General features: G+C 35.2%; 4 protein-coding genes across 4 annotated transcripts; all 4 read left to right on the plus strand.

Annotated features, from left to right (window-relative positions):
• The first annotated feature begins 234 nt into the window (after window positions 1–234).
• LOC129580539 (collagenase-like) lies at window positions 235–4,398 on the plus strand. The gene is made up of 2 exons (XM_055471050.1): window positions 235–704; window positions 777–4,398. The coding sequence occupies exons 1-2, from the start codon at window positions 250–252 to the stop codon at window positions 1,225–1,227; spliced, it is 906 nt and encodes a 301-aa protein (XP_055327025.1). The 5' UTR covers window positions 235–249; the 3' UTR covers window positions 1,228–4,398.
• Window positions 4,399–12,121: 7,723 nt separating this feature from the next.
• LOC129578585 (transmembrane protease serine 9-like) lies at window positions 12,122–16,260 on the plus strand. Its single transcript, XM_055467367.1, has 6 exons — window positions 12,122–12,514; window positions 12,670–12,821; window positions 12,918–13,080; window positions 14,148–14,633; window positions 14,698–15,039; window positions 15,096–16,260. Exons 1-6 carry the CDS (start codon window positions 12,148–12,150, stop codon window positions 15,191–15,193), a joined length of 1,608 nt encoding a protein of 535 aa, XP_055323342.1. The 5' UTR covers window positions 12,122–12,147; the 3' UTR covers window positions 15,194–16,260.
• Window positions 12,404–13,183, plus strand: LOC129580542 (serine protease 3-like). Its single transcript, XM_055471054.1, has 2 exons — window positions 12,404–12,821; window positions 12,918–13,183. The coding sequence occupies exons 1-2, from the start codon at window positions 12,528–12,530 to the stop codon at window positions 13,098–13,100; spliced, it is 477 nt and encodes a 158-aa protein (XP_055327029.1). The 5' UTR covers window positions 12,404–12,527; the 3' UTR covers window positions 13,101–13,183.
• Window positions 16,261–16,391: 131 nt separating the features above from the next.
• LOC129580541 (collagenase-like) lies at window positions 16,392–18,230 on the plus strand. Its single transcript, XM_055471052.1, has 4 exons — window positions 16,392–16,886; window positions 16,969–17,236; window positions 17,796–17,869; window positions 17,939–18,230. Exons 1-4 carry the CDS (start codon window positions 16,523–16,525, stop codon window positions 18,034–18,036), a joined length of 804 nt encoding a protein of 267 aa, XP_055327027.1. The 5' UTR covers window positions 16,392–16,522; the 3' UTR covers window positions 18,037–18,230.
• The last annotated feature ends 1,674 nt before the right edge of the window (window positions 18,231–19,904 follow it).

Raw genomic sequence — 19,904 nt, forward strand, 5'->3', positions numbered from 1 at the left:
TTCACAATACAACAATTCAAGAGGTTCAACGGAACAAATGCGATAATAATCTATTGATTTTACATCGATGAATGATTTTAAAATGATAATTTTGACGTGAGTTTCGATTGTTCACATTGCCACAATAGAAAGATAGAAGAAGATTTATTGACATTTGCACAACAGCACATCACATTTTGGGTATATGTGAATGGGCACCGGTAGTTTATCTAATCGCTAAAAATCACAAATGATTAGTTCGTCTGATAGATGGCAAAGGATATAAAAGCGAGCACTAGTGCCAGCCATGGGGTAGTACCACTCTGCACGGGAAGTGAAAGTAGTGAAAACGGTTTAAAAATGTTCAAAACAACTTTGGTTTTGCTGGTAGCAATGCTGGCCACCACAAGCAGTGCATTCGATTTGAATGAGTTTGTCATCAATCCGAGAATTGTGCAAGGTGAAAATGCAACTAAAGGACAGTTTCCCTACTATGTCTTCCTTAAAATACAATTAAGTCAAGGAAATGCTGCCTGCGGTGGTTCCCTTATCTCAGACGAATGGGTCGTTACAGCTGGTCACTGTTTGCATGGAGCCTCAGGTGCCGAAGTTCATTTGGGTGCATTGAAAGCAAAAGAATTGACCGAAGAAGGTCGTGTCATACTGAAAGTCCCGAAAGAGAATCTTCATGTGCATCCACGTTATTTCCAAGCTGTTGTATGGAAGTGAGTATTTGATTAAAGCCCGTATTTTTGTAAGTTTTTATTTTTTTTCAATTTTTTCTTGATATTTTACAGCGATATTGGATTGATTAAGCTGCCAGAAAAGGTGAAATTCAGCAACACCATCAAACCAGTGAAATTGGCTTGTTCATCATCTAAAAATATGGTTGTTACTGCCATTGGAAACGGTCTCATGAACACAACATCCAAAGAAATTGCTCCAATTTTGCAATTCACCACATTGAAAACGATTCCATTGATGCAATGCTTGCCAGACTTCCCAATCTTATTGTTCAGAAAGTCAGTCATCTGCGCTCGTGGTGAGCAACAAAAGAGCACATGCCGTGGTGACTCTGGAGGACCATTAGTTGCTGGCAATAGCGGCGCTTTGGTCGGTTTGACAAGCTTTGGCTCGGCTTTGGGATGCCATCTCGGTTACCCACAAGGGTACACTAACCTTCCATCATACCTCAAATTCATCCAGCAAGTCACCGGAATTTCGGATTGTCAAAAAGAAGTGAATTAAATATATGGAAAAGAAAATGCAATGATTTTTTACATAAACACCAATAGTATTAGAGTGAATAAAACTCTCTACAAATATTAAAAAAACAAGTTTTTTCACTTTATATATGTTAAATGACCTGAACAGCAATAATGGAAACGCCAAGATCAATACAAGTGGCCAATGAATTGTATACATTGAAAAAACGAAGATTTATTATTAGACTCAGTTATAATTAGATGTTCTGAAGATAGATCGAAGATTATCATTTAATTAGGAGTTTACAGAAAGAAAAGCGAAAGAAAATGACCATTTTCTCAGCTTCTTTCCATTGCTAATGAAAATGAAATATGAAGAGCAATTGATAATGATTTTTGCAAGCTTCATTGCCATTGATATAATGAAGCAAACGGTTTATTTGCACCAGTGCAACAAAAAGTTGGTATTACACGTTGCACTTTAAAGCAAAAATATTCCGAAGCCAACTTTTTGTTGTACCGAGTCATTTGATAGAGAAGCTTCAAGAAGAAATTATAATTATAGCCTAGAAATGAAAATTTTACACAACGAAAAACATTTTTATGATTTTTTTTTGCAGAACTAGTTCACTTGTTAAACTGAATTGTCAACCAATGAAGCAAGAAGTGAACAAGCAAATTATAAGCTGCGATTCCGATGTAAGCACTTGTATATTGTTATATCATTTAGGCGAATAAAAATATCTCGAACCAGTAGTAGATTTCCTAATAAATTTCATCAATTCGAAATCAATGATGTCATGAATTCGTATCAAACCACTCACTGTCCGACCGAATTTAATGTGAGGATGAGTATTATTGTGAATTATCCGTAAAAAAGGTGTGTTTCTCTGAGTCAGTGACAAACAATTGACATTTATTGACTCATTAAAAGAGAGTAGTAACCATATTGATATTTTGAAATACGTCTTAAGCATCAGCAAGTTCAGACTTATCGAAATACAAAATTAAATACAACGTTCGAGCTGTTTTCAAACAGATGCTCCGAAATGAATTCTATTCTTATGTAACTGTAAAATGTTACCATTAAATTTTTTTATCTAAAATATATTATCGCTTAGTTGAAATAGTATGAATCTTAAACTGTTGGCTCCTTTTGAACTGATAAAGCATTGTTAGTTAGATCCGAATGAAGATTTAATACAAATTTCTGCGTGCGAAAAAAGTATACTTTTTCGCGTAGCGCGAATAAAGCGATCCGCCCAATTTCATTGAAAAAATTGGTACATTTCTGTTAGAGTATTGTGGGAAGATGTTAATTTCATGAATTTCTGCAGTGCACAAGAAAAAAAGTTGTTTGTACGGTGGGCTCTTGGTCTATTTTTGATTGTTTATTCAAATTTTCATCAAGTGTGTTGCAACAGTGAATTGAATCTAAATTCCAAATGGCACAAAACATTGAATTCTTAACAACAATCATCTCGAATCATCTTTGCAACACGAAAAAAGGCTAATTGAATTTGTTGTTTAGCCTTCTTCGGCTATTACACGATACGATTTGCAACGATTTCTGATTTTGTTTTCTTTTTATGACAATCGGTTGTCATCACACTGAATGTTTCATGCACAATCGTGTCTCCGCACACCAACGTGATCACACGCAATGAACGCAAACAAACGAAGTGTGTGCAAGGAATTGCCATATTCAAAGGGTACAAAAGCGACAGTTGAAATAAATCACAGACAAGAAAATTCACAAAAAATAACCAAAAGTACATACGGACAACGCAGGCCAACGGTACGGATAAGTTCGGGATTACCAATGTAATTCTTTTTATTTGCGATTGAAATTGGCAAATTTGAAAAATTATTTGCATGACAAACACTTTATTTGCAGAATATTTGCCATATTTGCGATACTGTCTTCTACGCCAGTAGCGCCTCTGTCGAAAATACATGCCATTCTTGAATATTCACGCAAACATATTTGCTATATTTGTAAATACGTCGCATATTTGTAAGCATTTGCGAGGTATTTTGATTTGATCTTCCCCCTAGGTGGAAAATAACGGGTTTTGTTCGGTGAATTTTTGAGAGATATAATAAACCAATTGCTCCAGACCGAAATGAATGTTCTGTAGTTCATTTGGCTTCATGCAGCAGCTAGTCTTCACTAATATTTCAAGTATTTAAAGAAAAAAATTCTCACTCATTTTAACGTCATTAGTTTATTTTCCTGAAAATTTAGAAAATTGCATTTCAAAATGGTGAAAGTCGAGGTTTGTAAACATACGTGTTTGTTCCCTCTCGAGAGTCACACGAAAAAGGAGCATGATGAACCGACTAACTTAAACTTCAATTTATCACATTGAAAAACATCTCACCATAAAATTTGAGCGATATGCCGTGTGGGCTTTAAATGTTTTTTTTTCTCATCTTCTCTTTTTTCTTTTTTCTGAAAATAGTTCTTTTCCTTTTCTTTCTTGATTTTTACTGTCGCACAGTTTTTAACAAGTTGTTCAATCCCCCTGCTCGAAAAAAAACTGAACTTACGCATACGCATTCATAAACGCATTCATACACGCACACATCAACAACACCATGCCAAAAGCAAAAAATAACGGTTTCAAACGCGATATTGAGAAATCTGCATCAAATCCAGATTTTGCAATCAAAGTGGTGGAGGCTTTGCTTACGGTAGCGGAGAGTGAAACTGTTTCGTCAGCACGTTGATCTTGTGTGCGTGGTGAGGACTCGATGCTGCTTGTTGACGAGTCGGCCCAATCATTTTTTTTCCATCCATTATGATGATGCTTTTATGAAAACTATAATAATGAAACGTTCAAGAATAATATTCAAATGAATATAATATTCATCACTTATTTTGTCAGTTTGTTGATAACCTTTGATGCACAAATCTTCTAATGATTGAAAAATGTCTATTGTTTCTTCTTTTTCTAATAGTGTATTTAATTTAGAACAATTTAATGCAATTTGTAATATTATATTATATAAACGTTTAGTATTTCTAAAATTGAAATCAAAATTTAAAAATGCTTCTTTTATTAAATTTATTTGGTGTACCAAATAACTAAATTATTTGTCATGATCTGTAGACATCTTACTTGTTCAAATGCTCGAATAGTAATGAACATGTTTTCAATGTGTTGGCTAACTGTTGAATAATAAAATGATATCTACTTTGCATTTCAAACTAACTCTTTATCTAATTTCAAACTTCTCTTTCAAATCTTTCCATCTATTTTCAACTAACTATATACGCGATATTGCGCTAACTATTTTATTCTCTGTGCTAATTATTTTCACATTTTTACTAACTGCTTTCTAAATAATCCGAAAAAAATGGCGAAAAAATATGACGAGGCAAATTTAGTACGCGAAAAAATAAAAATTACACTTGATTTTACAGAGGAAAATTCCATCTGGTTTTGCTGCATAATGGCATATAACTACATGGCATTATGCACACAGTAGAAACAGTAAATACCGGCTGGCGTGGCGCCCATAGAACGCGGGCTGTATTTCGACTCGGAAAAATTCACAAAATTTTTACGGTGTCACTTCAACAAAGTGTCGGTGCAGTTCGCCGCAAAAATTTACGAAGTGGGGCTGGCACTACTCCAACGTGGGTATGAATATAATAAAAGTAAGTATTTTTTTTATACAAAAAGTCTACTAAGTGGAAGTTTGTCAAAGGATGCAATAAACCAAGTGCCACACACTGAATTGAGCCGCTACATTGAAAACAACATAAAATGTCACTTCGATAAAAAGAATGTTGACATCGAAGTTTACATTCGAATTGTTTTCAATTCGCATGAAAGCTTCGAGGTCATGCCCGAAATGAAGGCTCTCTTCCCTGCGCTTGGTGGTCGAAACAGCGAGTTTCGTTATCAAAGCAAAATGTTGATGGCTTTCCAAAAAAATGGAAACAAAATAATATGCTCCTTTGCTATTTGTGTGCAAGAATACGGCAAAAAATGCGCTGCTCCAAACACAAACTGTGTATACATAAGTGTTTTGGATTCAGTCAAGCTGTTCGAACCGGCTGAGCATCGTACTGAAATGTACCGTCAAATCTTCCTTGGCTATTTATCGTATGCTCGGTCGATTGGTTACCAAATGGCTTACATCTGGTCGAAGCCTCTTCCTGCTCCAAAGCAGAAATCAGATTTAACTGGATATCTGTTCTATAGCCGTCCCAAGGACCAAGGTTTCATTGAACAGGATTCTCTCAATGCATGGTATGAGACAATTATTGAGTGTGAGGCGTAGAGAAGAAGCTCCCAAGCAGTATAAACAAAAACTTCAATGCGTCAATGAAAACATTCCATAGCGACTGCTTGGAAGGGCCGGTTGAAAATGGTGTTGACCCTCACCGAACAACGAAAAACAAGCGAATAAATACAAAGCAAAAATCATCATTCCGTGATTCCCTCGTCTAGATAAGGTCTAGAGACGGTTGGAAAACAGCGACAACTTCGACGACAAGAACAACAAACTAAAAACAATGGACCAATTTATAGAAAATTTAGACGGACCAATGCAGGACGAATCCATGATTTTAGCCAAATTCGTGATTGCATTCAAAAATGAAATAGACGAAGATGTGGTCGATAATTATCTACGAGCTTTTAGTGACCCCGACCATTCAATAACCGTCTACAGTGGCACACATGGTTCGGCTGATGGTAAAAATTGGCTTATCGACAATGACCGTAGAGTTTCGTCAATAACCGTCGAATGTATACGAAACCCAGAATTACTAGACAGCAAGTTTCTTCGAGATGATCCGAAATATTTTCAAAGACATGAATTGCAGACATAAGACTGTTAATGCTAAAGACATGAACTTTTTCCAATTTTCTAATATACTGAAGAACGGAGAGAATTCCGTAATTTATTCTATCATCATTTAATACTGCATAAGACAAAACAATTGATATATTGGTAATCTATATATTTAAAACTGAATGTTCGTCTCTCTCTCTGTGTGTGTATGTAGCCAGTTATCTCTCCTTTTGTACAATGTACATTAATGTGGATTGATGGCAATGAAATATCCAATGCGTATTATTGTAAAAGAGATTTGAATTCATTTAAAAATAAATAAATTGAAAAAATTCATAATTCGCATCAGGACAAACCATACATGAGTGAAATTTGTTTTGAATGAAATTAAAATGGGGAGACACACGTAGATTAGCTTTTTATAGAGTATCTTGGAGAATTGTGTAAGCTTGAAACACTGAATTAAAAACGACCAGACATAGAAAAGTATTAATGGTTTCCAAATGTTTATTGTTGCCACAACGTCAGGACAATGTACATATTTTGAAATGAGCGGTAGAAAAGAAAATAGTGAATTAATAAAAGATATATGATAATTAAGAAAAAAATTAGAAGGTTAAATAAATAGGTGATGGTGATGAGTGATTGGAAAATGAAAAGTGTCTAATAAGACAATTAAAGATAAATAGAAAGAACAACAAAGCGAGATATTGGAAAATCAGTAGAACGAGACAATATAAGATCGGGGGAAATGGAGAGAGAGAGAGAGAGAGAGAGAGAGAGAGAGAGAGAGAGAGAGGGAGAGAGAGAGAGAATAGAATCAAGTGAAATACGATACAAAAAGAACAATAGAGAAATAGAAGAAGAAAGTGAAAGAGTGGATCGAAGAGCACTGGGTGGGGGAAAGAAGAGAATCATTCGAAATATTGATAAAAGTTTATGACAAATGATGAATAGATAATTGAATGAGAGGAGATTGTAAATATTTGATGTCTCAAAGATGAAAAAGCGACTAGCGCCCGAGCCGAGCGAAGCGAGGCGAGATAGCTAGTAAATAATAAGAACCACAAAAAGCAACGGACATGTTGCAGATAACCAACACAAAAAATCAACACTTTTTAATGAGCCATTGAGTCATTCCCAAGCTTGACTATGAGAAAATTCAGAGGAAAAATTGATTGAGCCACTCCAATTGAAATTTTCTATTGTTGACTGAAGACAGGCACATCAAATGCACCAAGAGACAGAGAGAGAAAGGAAAATCGGTTGGAAAATCTAAGAGTTATCGCATTTCACCAGGGCGGATGTGATCACACACACATACATTCAAATCCTGGACCCCTGGAGAACTGCTCTAACGTTTGCATACATTGCTCGATTTTCGTTTTCTCAAAGGATTTGGATTGGTACAAACAATACCTATCCAACGCATGATTATCAGATAAAAAATCGGCTGGAAAATCGAAGAGTTAAGGCAGTTCAATGTTTGAAATGGAAAAAAAACTTGAAGCAAATGTTCGAGGGTTGAATAAATTCAGTTGAATACTTGTGAATTTGCTGACGTAAAAAATCCGGAAGATTCACTCGGGCATACACCACAGGCCATAAGTTTGGATACCCCTATGAATGAATTTGGCCCAAAATTTTTAAATTTCAAACCGCTTGTCCAATTTCAACATGCTATACGTCGTTGGAAAGGTCTCAAAGAGTACGTATCATTTTTGGTATTAAACATCAAAATCGGCCAGCTTTTGGCCAAGATATGGCTGATTGAAAATTTCGGCCAAAAATTACAAACGGCCATATCTTGGCCAAACGCCGGCCGATTTTGATGTTTAATACCAAAAATCACATCTACTTTTCAAGACCTTTCCAATGGCGTATTTAACTTTTCAATCCGATGGCCCGTTTAAGACTTCGATTTTGGCTCCCACAGCTTAAAGGCCAAAAGATGGCCATAGGCCGGCCAAATGTTATCTTCCAAATCATCCATTCGGTCAGAATTTCGATATATTTCTTATTCAATACTAAATTTCAAGTGAAAAGGTTCAAAAAACGTAGGAACAAACGTTTCATATCCAAACTTATGGCCTGTGGTGTATATTCAACTGATTGTTCGTCTTGAGTTCAGGTTCTTCCAGAACATCGAACTGAACGGACATACTTCAACTACTCTCCCGAAAAAACTGGTAAATTCTTATTCTTATTTTTTTTCATTTTTTTTGTGTTCAAATTGAAATTTGGAGTATTTTATTGGGTTAATGTTATCTTCATTTGGGGTTACGGAACGGGCATGAAGGTGAGTTTATTTAAATTTCTCCTGATTACGACCGGCTTACCCCATTTTAAAAACCTCTCCTTGACCTTCTGGTGCCAAGCGCGACAGGAGTTGTATTGTTTCCGCGGTAAATAAAGTGTTAGATTCGCGTTTAAAATCGATAGGGAATTTAAAATTTATTTTAGTTAGTCCGCGTTATTTTCAAATCGTTTAGGGAATTAGGGCAGTAGTATTGTCGTGTATTTTTAAATTCGTTTGTATCCGCGCGTGCGAGTGATTTTATTCTGAAGCAGCGTTGAGGTAAGTAATTATTATTGTTTTTTTTTCAATTTTTCTTCTTTATTTAATTATTAAGTTGCATCGAAAGTGGAGGAAATAGCACTTTCAGGGGGTAACGGTTTGGCATTCCTAACGAATGAAAATTTTCGTCCTTATTTTAAAGGAGACTTTTGGCCACAATTTTACGAAAAAGAAATCGTGAAAATGAAAGCAGGCGATAAGAAGTCAAAAAAGAATCAGTTAAAGCGAAAGATACGCGATGCTTTGATCAAACGTACTGATGATTTCTTCGTTGCAGAACTGGCCAAAACTGGAAAGAAAAAATCCAAAGATGAAATCGAATTGGATCCGGTTTTCGAGCCAGACTTTTTATCGTCGCCTGAAAAATTCAAACTTTTTCAAGAACAGCACCGATTGAAAATCGATTCATTCGAAACCGCATCCGCAAGCGCTGATTTTTTACTAGATCAGTTGCTTAAGTACAAAGAAGAAAAATAAAATCATTACTGTTAATCCAACCGAATAATCGTAACCCATTGTATGCAATTTAAATTTACTTTTTTTCCATTTCAGTTTACTAAAATTTAAAAAAAAAGCCCAACAATATTTTCAAATCATTAAAACATCATCAAATTGTGGTTTTACCTTTTACCGTCAACAATTTTCCACAACACAACAATCAATTTCAATTCTGAAAAAATCGACCTTTGTTCAGAATATTCCTCAAATAAATCCTCATTTATATTTTACGGGCAAATGGGCAATACATTATAAAACATGTGTCCATGGAACATTCTCAAATCAATGTTAATTTCATTAAAAATACTGCGCCACGTCAGCCAAATCGAATCAGTTCATTCTAAACTACAAGCAAAATAACACTGCCAAATCTGTTAGCTCCTAATATTCCAAATTTTCACAATTTGGCACTATTAATTTGCCATTTGTTCATCGACGGCCAATTTCGAACCGGTCACATTCTTCACGATCCAAACACCTTTGCAGTCGCTCCATCGACAGCCGACATCCATTCGATTTGCCCATATTCCATTCCATGGTTGTCCAGTGACGTCACCGAACCTTCTCGATTGCCCTGGAAAGTAGGCGAACGCACCGATCACATTCTTCAATTGATTTTCCTCGATCCACTACAATAACTGTGGGTGCTTCTACAATTATTTTCGGACCACTACAATTAATTCTTGGTTACTTCAATTATTAAAACACGGTTTATAGCAGTTTATAGCAGTTTTATTCCCATATTATAAACAATAAACTCCCCTGGAGCCTAATAAGTTGTTGAAAACATCAAGGATCGGATGACTGATTTGAATCCTACATTTTTTCTACAATTTTATGGAACCTAGCAACAAAAGAGGAAGATTCAGTTTGTGGAAATTTCAATTTGTGGCCAAGATTTGAGTTTTATGAATTTTGGAGCAATTTTCAGGACTCGTCTCAATAACGAATTGATTTTAATTCTACAATTTATCTACAATTTTTTGGAACCATTCTTCATTCGAAAAAAAATTCGATTTGTGGAAAATACGTTTTTTGACCAAGATTTGAGTTGTTCCATTTTATAGCAGTTTTTCGATAGCCGAAAAAAGTAAAAACACTACACACAAAACAATCTTTTCCTATTTTAAGAAAAATATTTTCTTGTATAGGGAATAAGAAAAAAAAAGTCTTAATTTTTAAGTCTCCCATATAAAATATATGTATCAAACAGAAAACACTTTTCTTAATTTCTTGAGTCTCAAGTAATTCATCTCAATATTGAGTTTTGAACGAAGGAAAAAATCCGTTGATGTTTACGATCGTCGATACCATTGACAGCGTGCAAAAACGGATACTACTGTGTTCTCTTTCTGCTGCATTCAAAATTCACGCGGTAGCATACTGTTTGCGATCTTTCTCTTCGCCTATTCTTTCGTGTGAAGTCTCCGCTCACTTGCTGTTGTTTGCTTTGTATGTATATTACTCGATCTCTTTCTCTCGCTGCTATGTATTCAGTTCCTGCGATGTGTATGCAATATTATCGCTCCGGTATGCGACTCATTTACGTCTACGTATTGTATGCGTGAGTCTCCATCGTTTGGCGCCATCTGAAGACGCGAACATGAATTGTGTATACGAACATTTGATGTTCGACATGTAAAAACCAATTTAAATCAGAGAATTGCGTACAAAAAATTAAAAAATAGATAAATGACGATATTAGAAATAAAATAATTGCATATTCTTAAAATATTTCTTCAGAAAATAAACAAAATAATACATATATATAATACACAATCATTCTTTCACATTCTCCACGCGTTCATTGCACCACTCCCCACTTTTACATACACTTTCTCCATGCGATTTGACATTTGTTTGTTTAAGTTTTTGCATCTGCTTGATGTGTCAAATCCAAGCGATCAAAACAAAATTAATTTCATAATCAACAAACCCAGCAGAAAAGACTGTAATGCGGGTTTAAAATTGTTTACAGCAAATGAGATTCACAGTCCGATTCCAATATCATCGCCAATTTATTTCCATTTTTTACTCTCGATTCGTTGAAAATCCATTGAATTCACACGGTTCTCACATCGGCGATCTTTGTTGTGTCGATGCGAAAAGATATTATTTTTTTTCCGTTTCTGGCCAATTTTCGATTGCTTTACGTTTGCGATAGTGTTAAATTGAAAACGCAACGTGATGAGAGAGAAAAAAGAAATCGAATCAAAATGAGAAAAAAATGAAAAAAAAACTCCTTCATCATCATCAGGTGGCTCGGCAAGAGCATCTCCTGTGTCGTGGCTAAGCAATTTGAGACATACAGAGCCAACGAAGAAGAGAGCTCGATGCCACATCTGCCCCTATGCAAAGGATGCAAATGATCATGCAACAAAATGTGATAAGTGCAAACGGGCCGTTTGCACACAACACCGCTTCTTGATCTGTGATACCTGCTGTGGAATTCCCCAGTAGGAGGCAAAAAAATATGAAATCATTCATAAATAGCTATAAATATCGTATTTTTACAATGATCAAGTTTTTAGATGAAAAAAAATTTTCTTCGTTTTTTTACACGTTTATAGGAATAACGCATTTTTATAAAAATATTTATATAACTTGACTTTTTTGAATGAATAATAAACGATTGAATCGATTTCAGCAATTGAAGAATTTTATCATTTGTTGTTGATTTTATATGTTATTTCTTATGTAGTGTAAATTTTACACTCCAACGACAGATACGTGATTATATTGGAGCAGCGGACAAGGGTTAAGGGCCCATCAATGTCGTTTTTGTTCCCAAACAATAATAAACTTGACAACAAAAGCAAAATGACTCTTTATTTCAGTTCGAAACGTTTCATCATCTCATCGTATTATGATCAATATGAAATGATATCGATTGATCTCTTTTGAAACGATATTTTTGAACACAATTATATGGTTTTGGCATTTTGTTCGTTCTAATCGACAATTTTTGTTTTTGCAGAAAAACCTCAATTAAGATAAAGCTGTTGAAATCCGATTCTCTAAATATGACTGCAATCTTCTGAGTGTATTCAGTAGCTATTGTTTAGTGGTATATGAATGGTGTTTAAAAGATTTCCATCCAGAATGGTTAGCAATTGGTCAAACGTTGTGTTTATATTTCTGTCGATATGTGTAATAGCACACACCTATCAAATCATTCCAAGAATAGTGAATGGTGATTTGGCATACAAAAGTCAATTTCGTTTCTACACCTTCCTTCAGATCTACGAAGTGGATTCCACAAAGGCAGTTGGCTGCGGAGGAGCACTGATCACATCGGAATTTGTACTTACAGCTGCGCACTGTTTGGCAAAGGCTCGAAAAGTGCGTGTTCTTCTCGGTGTTACCACACTTAACTCTTATGAAGAGCCCGGAATGGATGTGATTACGGATTCTCAGATCCACATCGATTTCACATTTACCCGCAATATATAGCAATGTTAATTTGGAATGATGTCGCCTTGATTCATTTGCCACGGCGAGCAAAATTGAGCCGATACGTTATGCCAATCGAACTACCCAATGATTGTTCGCCCAACGAGAACTTAGACAGCATTGTAATGGGTTTCGGGCGAACAGGGACAAATGAACCATCATCGATTGATCTTCGATTTGCATCGTTACATACGACTTCAATAGGAGAATGCCGTCGACAATTCCCATTTTTGTTTTTGAGGCGATCGGTTCTATGTGCGAAATCTTATGGAAGCAAAACACAGGCTATTGCTAAGGTATATTATTTCGCATGTTTTTTTTGTTCAAATGAATTTATACTTTATCTTTGTTTGTTCATTTCATTTAATCGAATTGAAATTTCCAATTTACAGGGTGATTCTGGTTCTCCATTGGTTCGAACAAAAGATAACAAATTGATTGGTGTTGGCAGTTTTAGTAAGCCCAATTGCAATCAACGAAAACCACAAGCTTTCACAAACATAATCCTCTATCACAAATGGATATCGGATATAACTGGCCTTGAATTACCAAACTGTAAATTTTTTTCGAAATAAAATTTGATTTTCAATATGATTTGTTATGTTGACATTTTATTTGTTTCGTTCTGTTTATGATTCCATTCACTGTCCAAGTATGGAATCGCTTGAAATCTTTTTTTATAATGTGTAGCCCTAATCGTTTCAACTTCAGTCAAACTTTGATAACCCGGGCATTTTTGTCACAAATTAATCTTTTGCACAATGGCGAATTCGGTTTTTAGATTCATCGATACTATTGTTGTCGAGTGATTGGCACAAACTAATTTGTGAGACGTAAAAAAGAAAGTATATTTTTTCCGCCTTTTCCCGGGCGTATAGAAGTAAAGTAATAAGTCTATCTTATTACTGTAATAAGTCCATCTTATTACAGTAATAAGATTGTAATTGTAATAAGATTGTAATAAGTATCTTATTACTTTCGGTGCAAAAAAAATCGCAAAAATAGTTTCATGTAAAAAACATGTCAATTTTTTTCAACATTTTTTCGACTGACAAAAATCATATCAAATTTTGCAAGACACATTTTTTTTCAACATTTTTTCGTCTGACAAAAATTGACATGTTTTTTACATGAAACTTTTTTTGCGATTTTTTTTGCACCAAAAGTAATAAGATACTTATTACAATCTTATTACTGTAATAAGATGATCTTATTACTTATTACAATCATCTTATTACAATCTTATTACTTGTAATAAGATGAGTAATAAGTATTAAGTCTATCTTATTACAGTAATTAGATAGACTTATTACTTATTACTCATCTTATTACAAGTAATAAGATGCGTAATAAGTAATAGGTCATCTTATTACAGTAATAAGTAGGTAATAAAGTAATAAGAATTACATTTTTTTACTTCTATACCCGGGCGTAACTGAATTGAGATATATTTATGTTCAACAGCATTTCCGAAGACAATTTTTTGTTATCTCATTTCAGTTACTCGCACCTAGAAAAAGGCTGAAAAATATATATAAATCGCATACTTATTCGGTATCATTTAGAGATAGCTTAAATCGATAATTTGAAGCTGATATGATTCAATTGTTAAATCATTCATTGTTTACTGTTAACTCGTACAAGCTGTACTGTGTCTTATTTGGAAAATCATTTGCAAATTAAAATCCCAAGCAGTTGCATCCACGTTGCTACAAAAAGTGCATTTATTAACAACATGAAATTGATAATAGTAGCGTTAATAACAATTTCTCGCTTTGCGATCGAAGATGCTTCTGAGATTGAGCCAAAAATAGTTCGCGGCTATACAGCCCGTGCTGGTCAATTTAAATTTTTTGCATTTCTTTCGATTACATTGACGAGTGGCGAGAGCTCAGCCTGTGGATCGTCTCTTATAAGCGACGAATGGTTGATTACAGCAGCGCATTGCATAGCTGATGCAAGAAAGTTGACCGCACATTTGGGTATAGCGGATCTGAGACATTTATCAGCGGACCCTCCAATAGTTGGACACGTGGCTATTCCTGTTTTAAAATTCGGGTTATACCCGCATCCCGGATTTTTCTGGCCGATTGCATGGAATGATATTGGTAGGTGAACTTTGAAATTTTCATGAATTTTCAAGAATTTGATCTTTAATATTTTTTGTTGTAGCTTTGATTCGATTGCCACGTAAGGTTCAATTTTCGGATTACATTCAACCCGTGAAACTGTCAACAACGTGTAAAATACCGGAAAAAACTGAATCTATCGCGATTGGAAATGGGGCGATCAACGATAAAAGTGGTCTATCACCGCAGTTGCAATATGCCATTTTGAAAACGGCCCCATTGAAAGTTTGTCGAAAAGTGTATCCACTTTTGTTTTGGAGAAAGTCAGTGATTTGCGCATCCAATGGACTGCAACAACAAAGCATTTGCCGTGGTGACAGTGGAGGTCCCCTCATTTCGAGATCAAATCATACTTTGATTGGTCTTTCATCTTTCGTACGACTAGGTAACATTCAGGAAAAAAAAGTGTTAATTGACTAGTAATTGTTTCATTCTTTACAGAGGGATGTGAAACTGGATTGCCTCAGGGGTTTACAAACATCCACTCTTACTTCGAATGGATTCGTCAAGTTACTGGTTTAGAAGTGCCAAACTGCTAATTTTATATGATTACACTGATTCTTGATGAGTTTGGAATGCCACACAATTGGACTTATCACAAGAAATACCAACGATTCACGAGCACGATAACGTTGTTGATAAAGTCAATTTTAATTTCTGGAGAAAAAAAAACATTTTTTTTTTCAAGGATACTGATTAATATCTCTTTTTTTGTTTTTACACATCAGAGACTTTTAACGACGATTTCGAGAAAAATTGACATCATCTCTACCTAGCAACTGATATAATTGCTGAAAATAATAATAATAAAAATGATCTCAATAAATAATCATGAATTTTTTCTAACTGCGCAATTTATATTTTCAACAAGTGAACGTATATGAGTTCAGAAGTAAATTTCGACGTCAATAATTTTGTGTGCTTTTTGTTATGGATAATCGACGTATCGACACGCGCTGCTATAGAATTCCTTTGAAGTTGTCAAATCACGTGAGAAATGAATATATTCACTTTCAAGGTACCTTCGTTTTTTTTGTAGCTTACAAGTAAATATAACAATGAATCATCGATTAACGATGGAAATCACTTTTCTTCTGGAAGAAATTTAATTTTTCCACTATCAAATTCTCTCCAATAAATTGATTGTATAATATAAATAACACCATGGTGCGAGGATTTGTGTCGAATGTAATGAATTCGGTTTTCACATAGTACATTGAGAGGAGAAGTATGAATATTGGATTGAATAAGGACTTGTTTTTCGCGGGAAAACAATTCAAATGTTCCAATCAGGTTTCATTATTCTTCAGAAAAGAGGTAAGAAAAATACATGGATGCGATGGTTCTCGGAAGAGCTCTGTGTAGTGAAAACTTTTGAATACTTATCGTTGGACATTTCCGAGAAAACTCTCTTCAATAATTATTGAAATAACAAACATCGCCGCCCAAGTATCTGCAAATGTGAAACGCAATAATGAATCAGGTGTAAACGTGGATATTGAATCAATAATTGGACACGTTTTTATTTTTGTTCATCATTCCACTTGAGATCTCCTTTGTGATTCACACACGGTGTAATGTACGAAAACAAATTTCAATTATTTAAAGAAAAATATCAAAGAATCCCGAGTACTTATCTTGTCGGATAAGTCGTTTGATTGTTATTTTGGTGTTACGCGTGTTTTGTTTGGTTTCGCGTATATAAAAGCAACCAGCACTCGCTCCATTCCGCATCAATCGAAAAGTAATGGCCTTACAAATTGCTTGAACCAAAGACAATTTTCAGTTTATTGAAAATTAAATTATTTTAAAAGCCGTATTTTTTCAAAAAATATCTTTATTACATCGAATAAATCCAATTTAAAAAAATGGTGAAGTTTGCCCTTGTCATTTCGGTTGTATTCTCACTTATTGTAATCAATACTGCGTTTGAAATCCATCCAAAAATTGTACGGGGATATTCGGCTTATTCAGGACAATTTCCCTCTTTTGCATTTTTGGAAGTTCAAAATGGTAGTCCAGCGAAAATGTCAGCGTGTGGAGCTTCCTTAATCAGCGACCAGTGGTTAATTACGGCTGCGCATTGTCTACAGAATGCAACGAAATTGGTGGTACATTTGGGCAAAACGGTGTTGGATAAACCTGAGCACACACACGTCCCCATTTCGGTCAAAAGGAAAAATTTCTTCATCTTTCCACGATATGCACCAAATGGCGTTCTGCATGATATTGGTTTGTATTCCTAGTAAAAATGAGTTTGAAATTTTGTGCAATCAAAGTTAACTTCCAAATCATTTTTCCCATTTTCACGCAGCTTTGATTCGTTTACCACGGAAGGTTCGTTTCACCGAATACATTCGGCCATTGCCATTACCTACCGTGTGCAAAAATCCTGAAAACGTTGAATCTTACACCGTTGGTTATGGTGCAACCAGCGACCACTCGGGAGTATCTCCACAATTGAAGTTCGCCCTTCTGACAACTCTGCCAGCACATGTCTGCCGTCAAGTCTATCAAAATAGTTACCCTGGAAGAACGGTCATTTGTGCTTACAATAACGTGCACGGTCAATCGGTTTGCAGGTACTTTTCCAGATTATAATTTGCATAGCCCTTAGTTGTATAAGTTTTGGTGTTTATTTTAAATTCTGTTTGATATTTTAATACAACAACAACAACAATAACAACAACAATAAACATTTAAAGACCATCAATACCTTTCGGTGTATGGTCTGTTTCGAATCAGTAAATCAACCTCTAACAATTCTCCTCCAAGCAGTTCTATCTAGAGCTAATCTACTGGTTTCTACTCCCAATTCACAAGGTTGCTGCAATAGCAATATACCAAAGGAGATCCTGGTGGCACCGATTGTAATGTGTTGAAAAATACATTGTAACACATAGGATTTTACTATCGGTGCCACAAGGTGTCGCTAGTGGTAATGCTCTTGCAGCAACGGTGTGTCCCAATTCTAATCCCCTTTCATTCAAATCGGATTTAACTGAATCTATAAAACGTCTACGGATTCTACCTCTATTTCTACGTCCATCAGCCTCTGAATACAACACTTTTATTGATATTTTAATTTTAATTTTTTAATCTAGTTTTGTTGCTAATTATTTTTCTTGATTTTATTCATAGAGGTGACAGCGGCGGACCATTGGTTTCGCGAACAGACGGCAATTTAATTGGCATTTCATGCTTTGTAAGAAAAGGTAAGATCACAAAAATTAAATTTTTCAAATGAAATATCAGTAACAAATTGATTCTTTGTTTTGTAACAGACGGATGCGAATTGGGCATTCCACAGGGTTTCACAAACGTATATCCATACCTTGGCTGGATTAGCTATGTCACCGGTATGAATCTGCCGAAATGTTGATCTGAATACCATCGACATCAATACACCCATCAAAAGTACTTATACAGTTTGATATTAAATGTCAACCAGTTCACATTCGAAGTGACAGAGCTTACGATCATCATTTTATACGTTGACTCCATGTATTTTTTGCACACAATAAATTAAAAAATTGTAGAAACGAACTAATTGATAAAGGCTGCGAAACAAATCTATATAGATGATTCTTTCATTGTTTCCATATCTCCCGGAAATGTATTATTCGCCTGTCTCCGCTCTAGAGTCGTCGCTATCTTTAGAATGCAATCAGTGCTACCCAAGCGCGACTCCACACTTAGCTTCTAAATGTGAAACCGTAGTAAGTGTGGGCATACGTTTTGCGAATAAGCGACAAAGAGAATGGAAACAAGTGCGCGTGTATTAGTCGCTACATTGAGAAGCATCGCATTAGGCTACTCACTACCACACGCGCACTTGTTTCCATTCTCTTTGTCGCTTATTCGCAAAACGTATGCCCACACTTACTACGGTGTCACATTTAGAAGCTAAGTGTGGAGTCGCGCTTGGGTACTTAACAAATTTGATTTTAATCTTCAAAGATTCGATTACAACTCTCGCCAATATTGGATCATATACAACAACGCTGGATCATCTAATACTGAACGCATCCATTCACATTGGTTCAATATGAAACAAAAAAAATTGCGTCAAATTTGAAATTAATGAAAAATATATTTCGCATACCCATGAACCATTTGCGGAGAAATTCAGTGCACAGCGGAGCTGTGCGGAGTTCGGCGGAGATGCCATACATACACTATATCTAAAGCAGTGCGCTCATGGCTACTTAGATGTGTATTGAACAATAGAAATGTAAACACAGCAAAGAGTGCTGTTTCGCTCACACGTATAGCGTATGTACGGTATCTCCGCCGAACTCCGCACAGCTCCGCTGTACACTGGATATCTCCGCAAATGGTTCATTTGGGTAGCAGTAAACCTAGGGGGAAAGAACTGAGTAAATGAAAATATAAATATTGTGAATAATCGCATATTCTACCGAGTTTGGATCAATACGCGTCAATGCATGTCAATGCGCTGAATAACTAGCTGCGAATGCATGCGACGAAGCAACCGAAAAAAAACAACAATAACACTACGGAACGCAATGCAAATGCCTGTGAATATTTGTCAATACGTGTCAATGAAGTAAATATACCAATAGTTCTTTCCTCTTAGCAGTAAACACACTCATGTCAGCGAACCTTGTTCTGTTAGATTTCAAAGTTCATAATGTCGAACTTACACTTTACCATAGAATTTGAATACATATAACAAACGAATATGAGTACACGTGCAAAAAGAATCACTGGAAAAAGTTGAAGCGTAATCAGTAAACGCACTCATTCAGTTGATCGATTACCTAATTATCTTAATTTAAGATTCTTAAAGCCGCATTTTATAAGCAAGTGCGTTTGTACGGACAGGATATTTATCTCGATGAAGCACGAACAATATTCAATCGTACAAATTTCAACAGGCACTTCAGCAACCTATATCAATTGCGGCAAACCATTTACCGTTAATTTCAAACATTATCTTCTTTAAAACTAATAGCTAATGGTTTAAATGCGAGGTGTATTTGTTGGATTCAGTTGAGATTTAAAACGGTGCCAAACAAAGCGGAACTGGTGACAAGAAATAACACTAATATAACTTCATTTAAATTTTTAGTCAGAATGATAAGTTTCGCTGTTTTATTTCTAACAATATTTTCAATGCCTGCTAACAATTGACTTTTATATCTGTCAAAATGTTCGCAGTGCCTCAGTAGTCGTTTTTGTAATGTAAAATACATTCAAAAAATTCAATAGAAAAAAATCATAACG

The sequence above is a fragment of the Sitodiplosis mosellana genome, unplaced genomic scaffold (assembly GCF_009176505.1).
Source record: "Sitodiplosis mosellana isolate CC-2019 unplaced genomic scaffold, AAFC_SMos_1.0 Smas_scaffold_1, whole genome shotgun sequence".
NCBI classification, from domain to species: Eukaryota; Metazoa; Arthropoda; class Insecta; order Diptera; family Cecidomyiidae; genus Sitodiplosis; species Sitodiplosis mosellana.

Coding starts and splice junctions, on each gene's coding strand:
- LOC129580539 (XM_055471050.1), top strand. CDS start 250: ATGGCAAAGGATATAAAAGCGAGCACTAGTGCCAGCCATGGGGTAGTA. Junction 705..776: donor TTCCAAGCTGTTGTATGGAA/GTGAGTATTTGA, acceptor GATATTTTACAG/CGATATTGGATTGATTAAGC.
- LOC129578585 (XM_055467367.1), top strand. CDS start 12,148: ATGGTGTTTAAAAGATTTCCATCCAGAATGGTTAGCAATTGGTCAAAC. Junction 12,515..12,669: donor CATCGATTTCACATTTACCC/GCAATATATAGC, acceptor TCGGGCGAACAG/GGACAAATGAACCATCATCG. Junction 15,040..15,095: donor TTCATCTTTCGTACGACTAG/GTAACATTCAGG, acceptor CATTCTTTACAG/AGGGATGTGAAACTGGATTG.
- LOC129580542 (XM_055471054.1), top strand. CDS start 12,528: ATGTTAATTTGGAATGATGTCGCCTTGATTCATTTGCCACGGCGAGCA. Junction 12,822..12,917: donor AAACACAGGCTATTGCTAAG/GTATATTATTTC, acceptor TCCAATTTACAG/GGTGATTCTGGTTCTCCATT.
- LOC129580541 (XM_055471052.1), top strand. CDS start 16,523: ATGGTGAAGTTTGCCCTTGTCATTTCGGTTGTATTCTCACTTATTGTA. Junction 16,887..16,968: donor TGGCGTTCTGCATGATATTG/GTTTGTATTCCT, acceptor ATTTTCACGCAG/CTTTGATTCGTTTACCACGG. Junction 17,870..17,938: donor TTCATGCTTTGTAAGAAAAG/GTAAGATCACAA, acceptor GTTTTGTAACAG/ACGGATGCGAATTGGGCATT.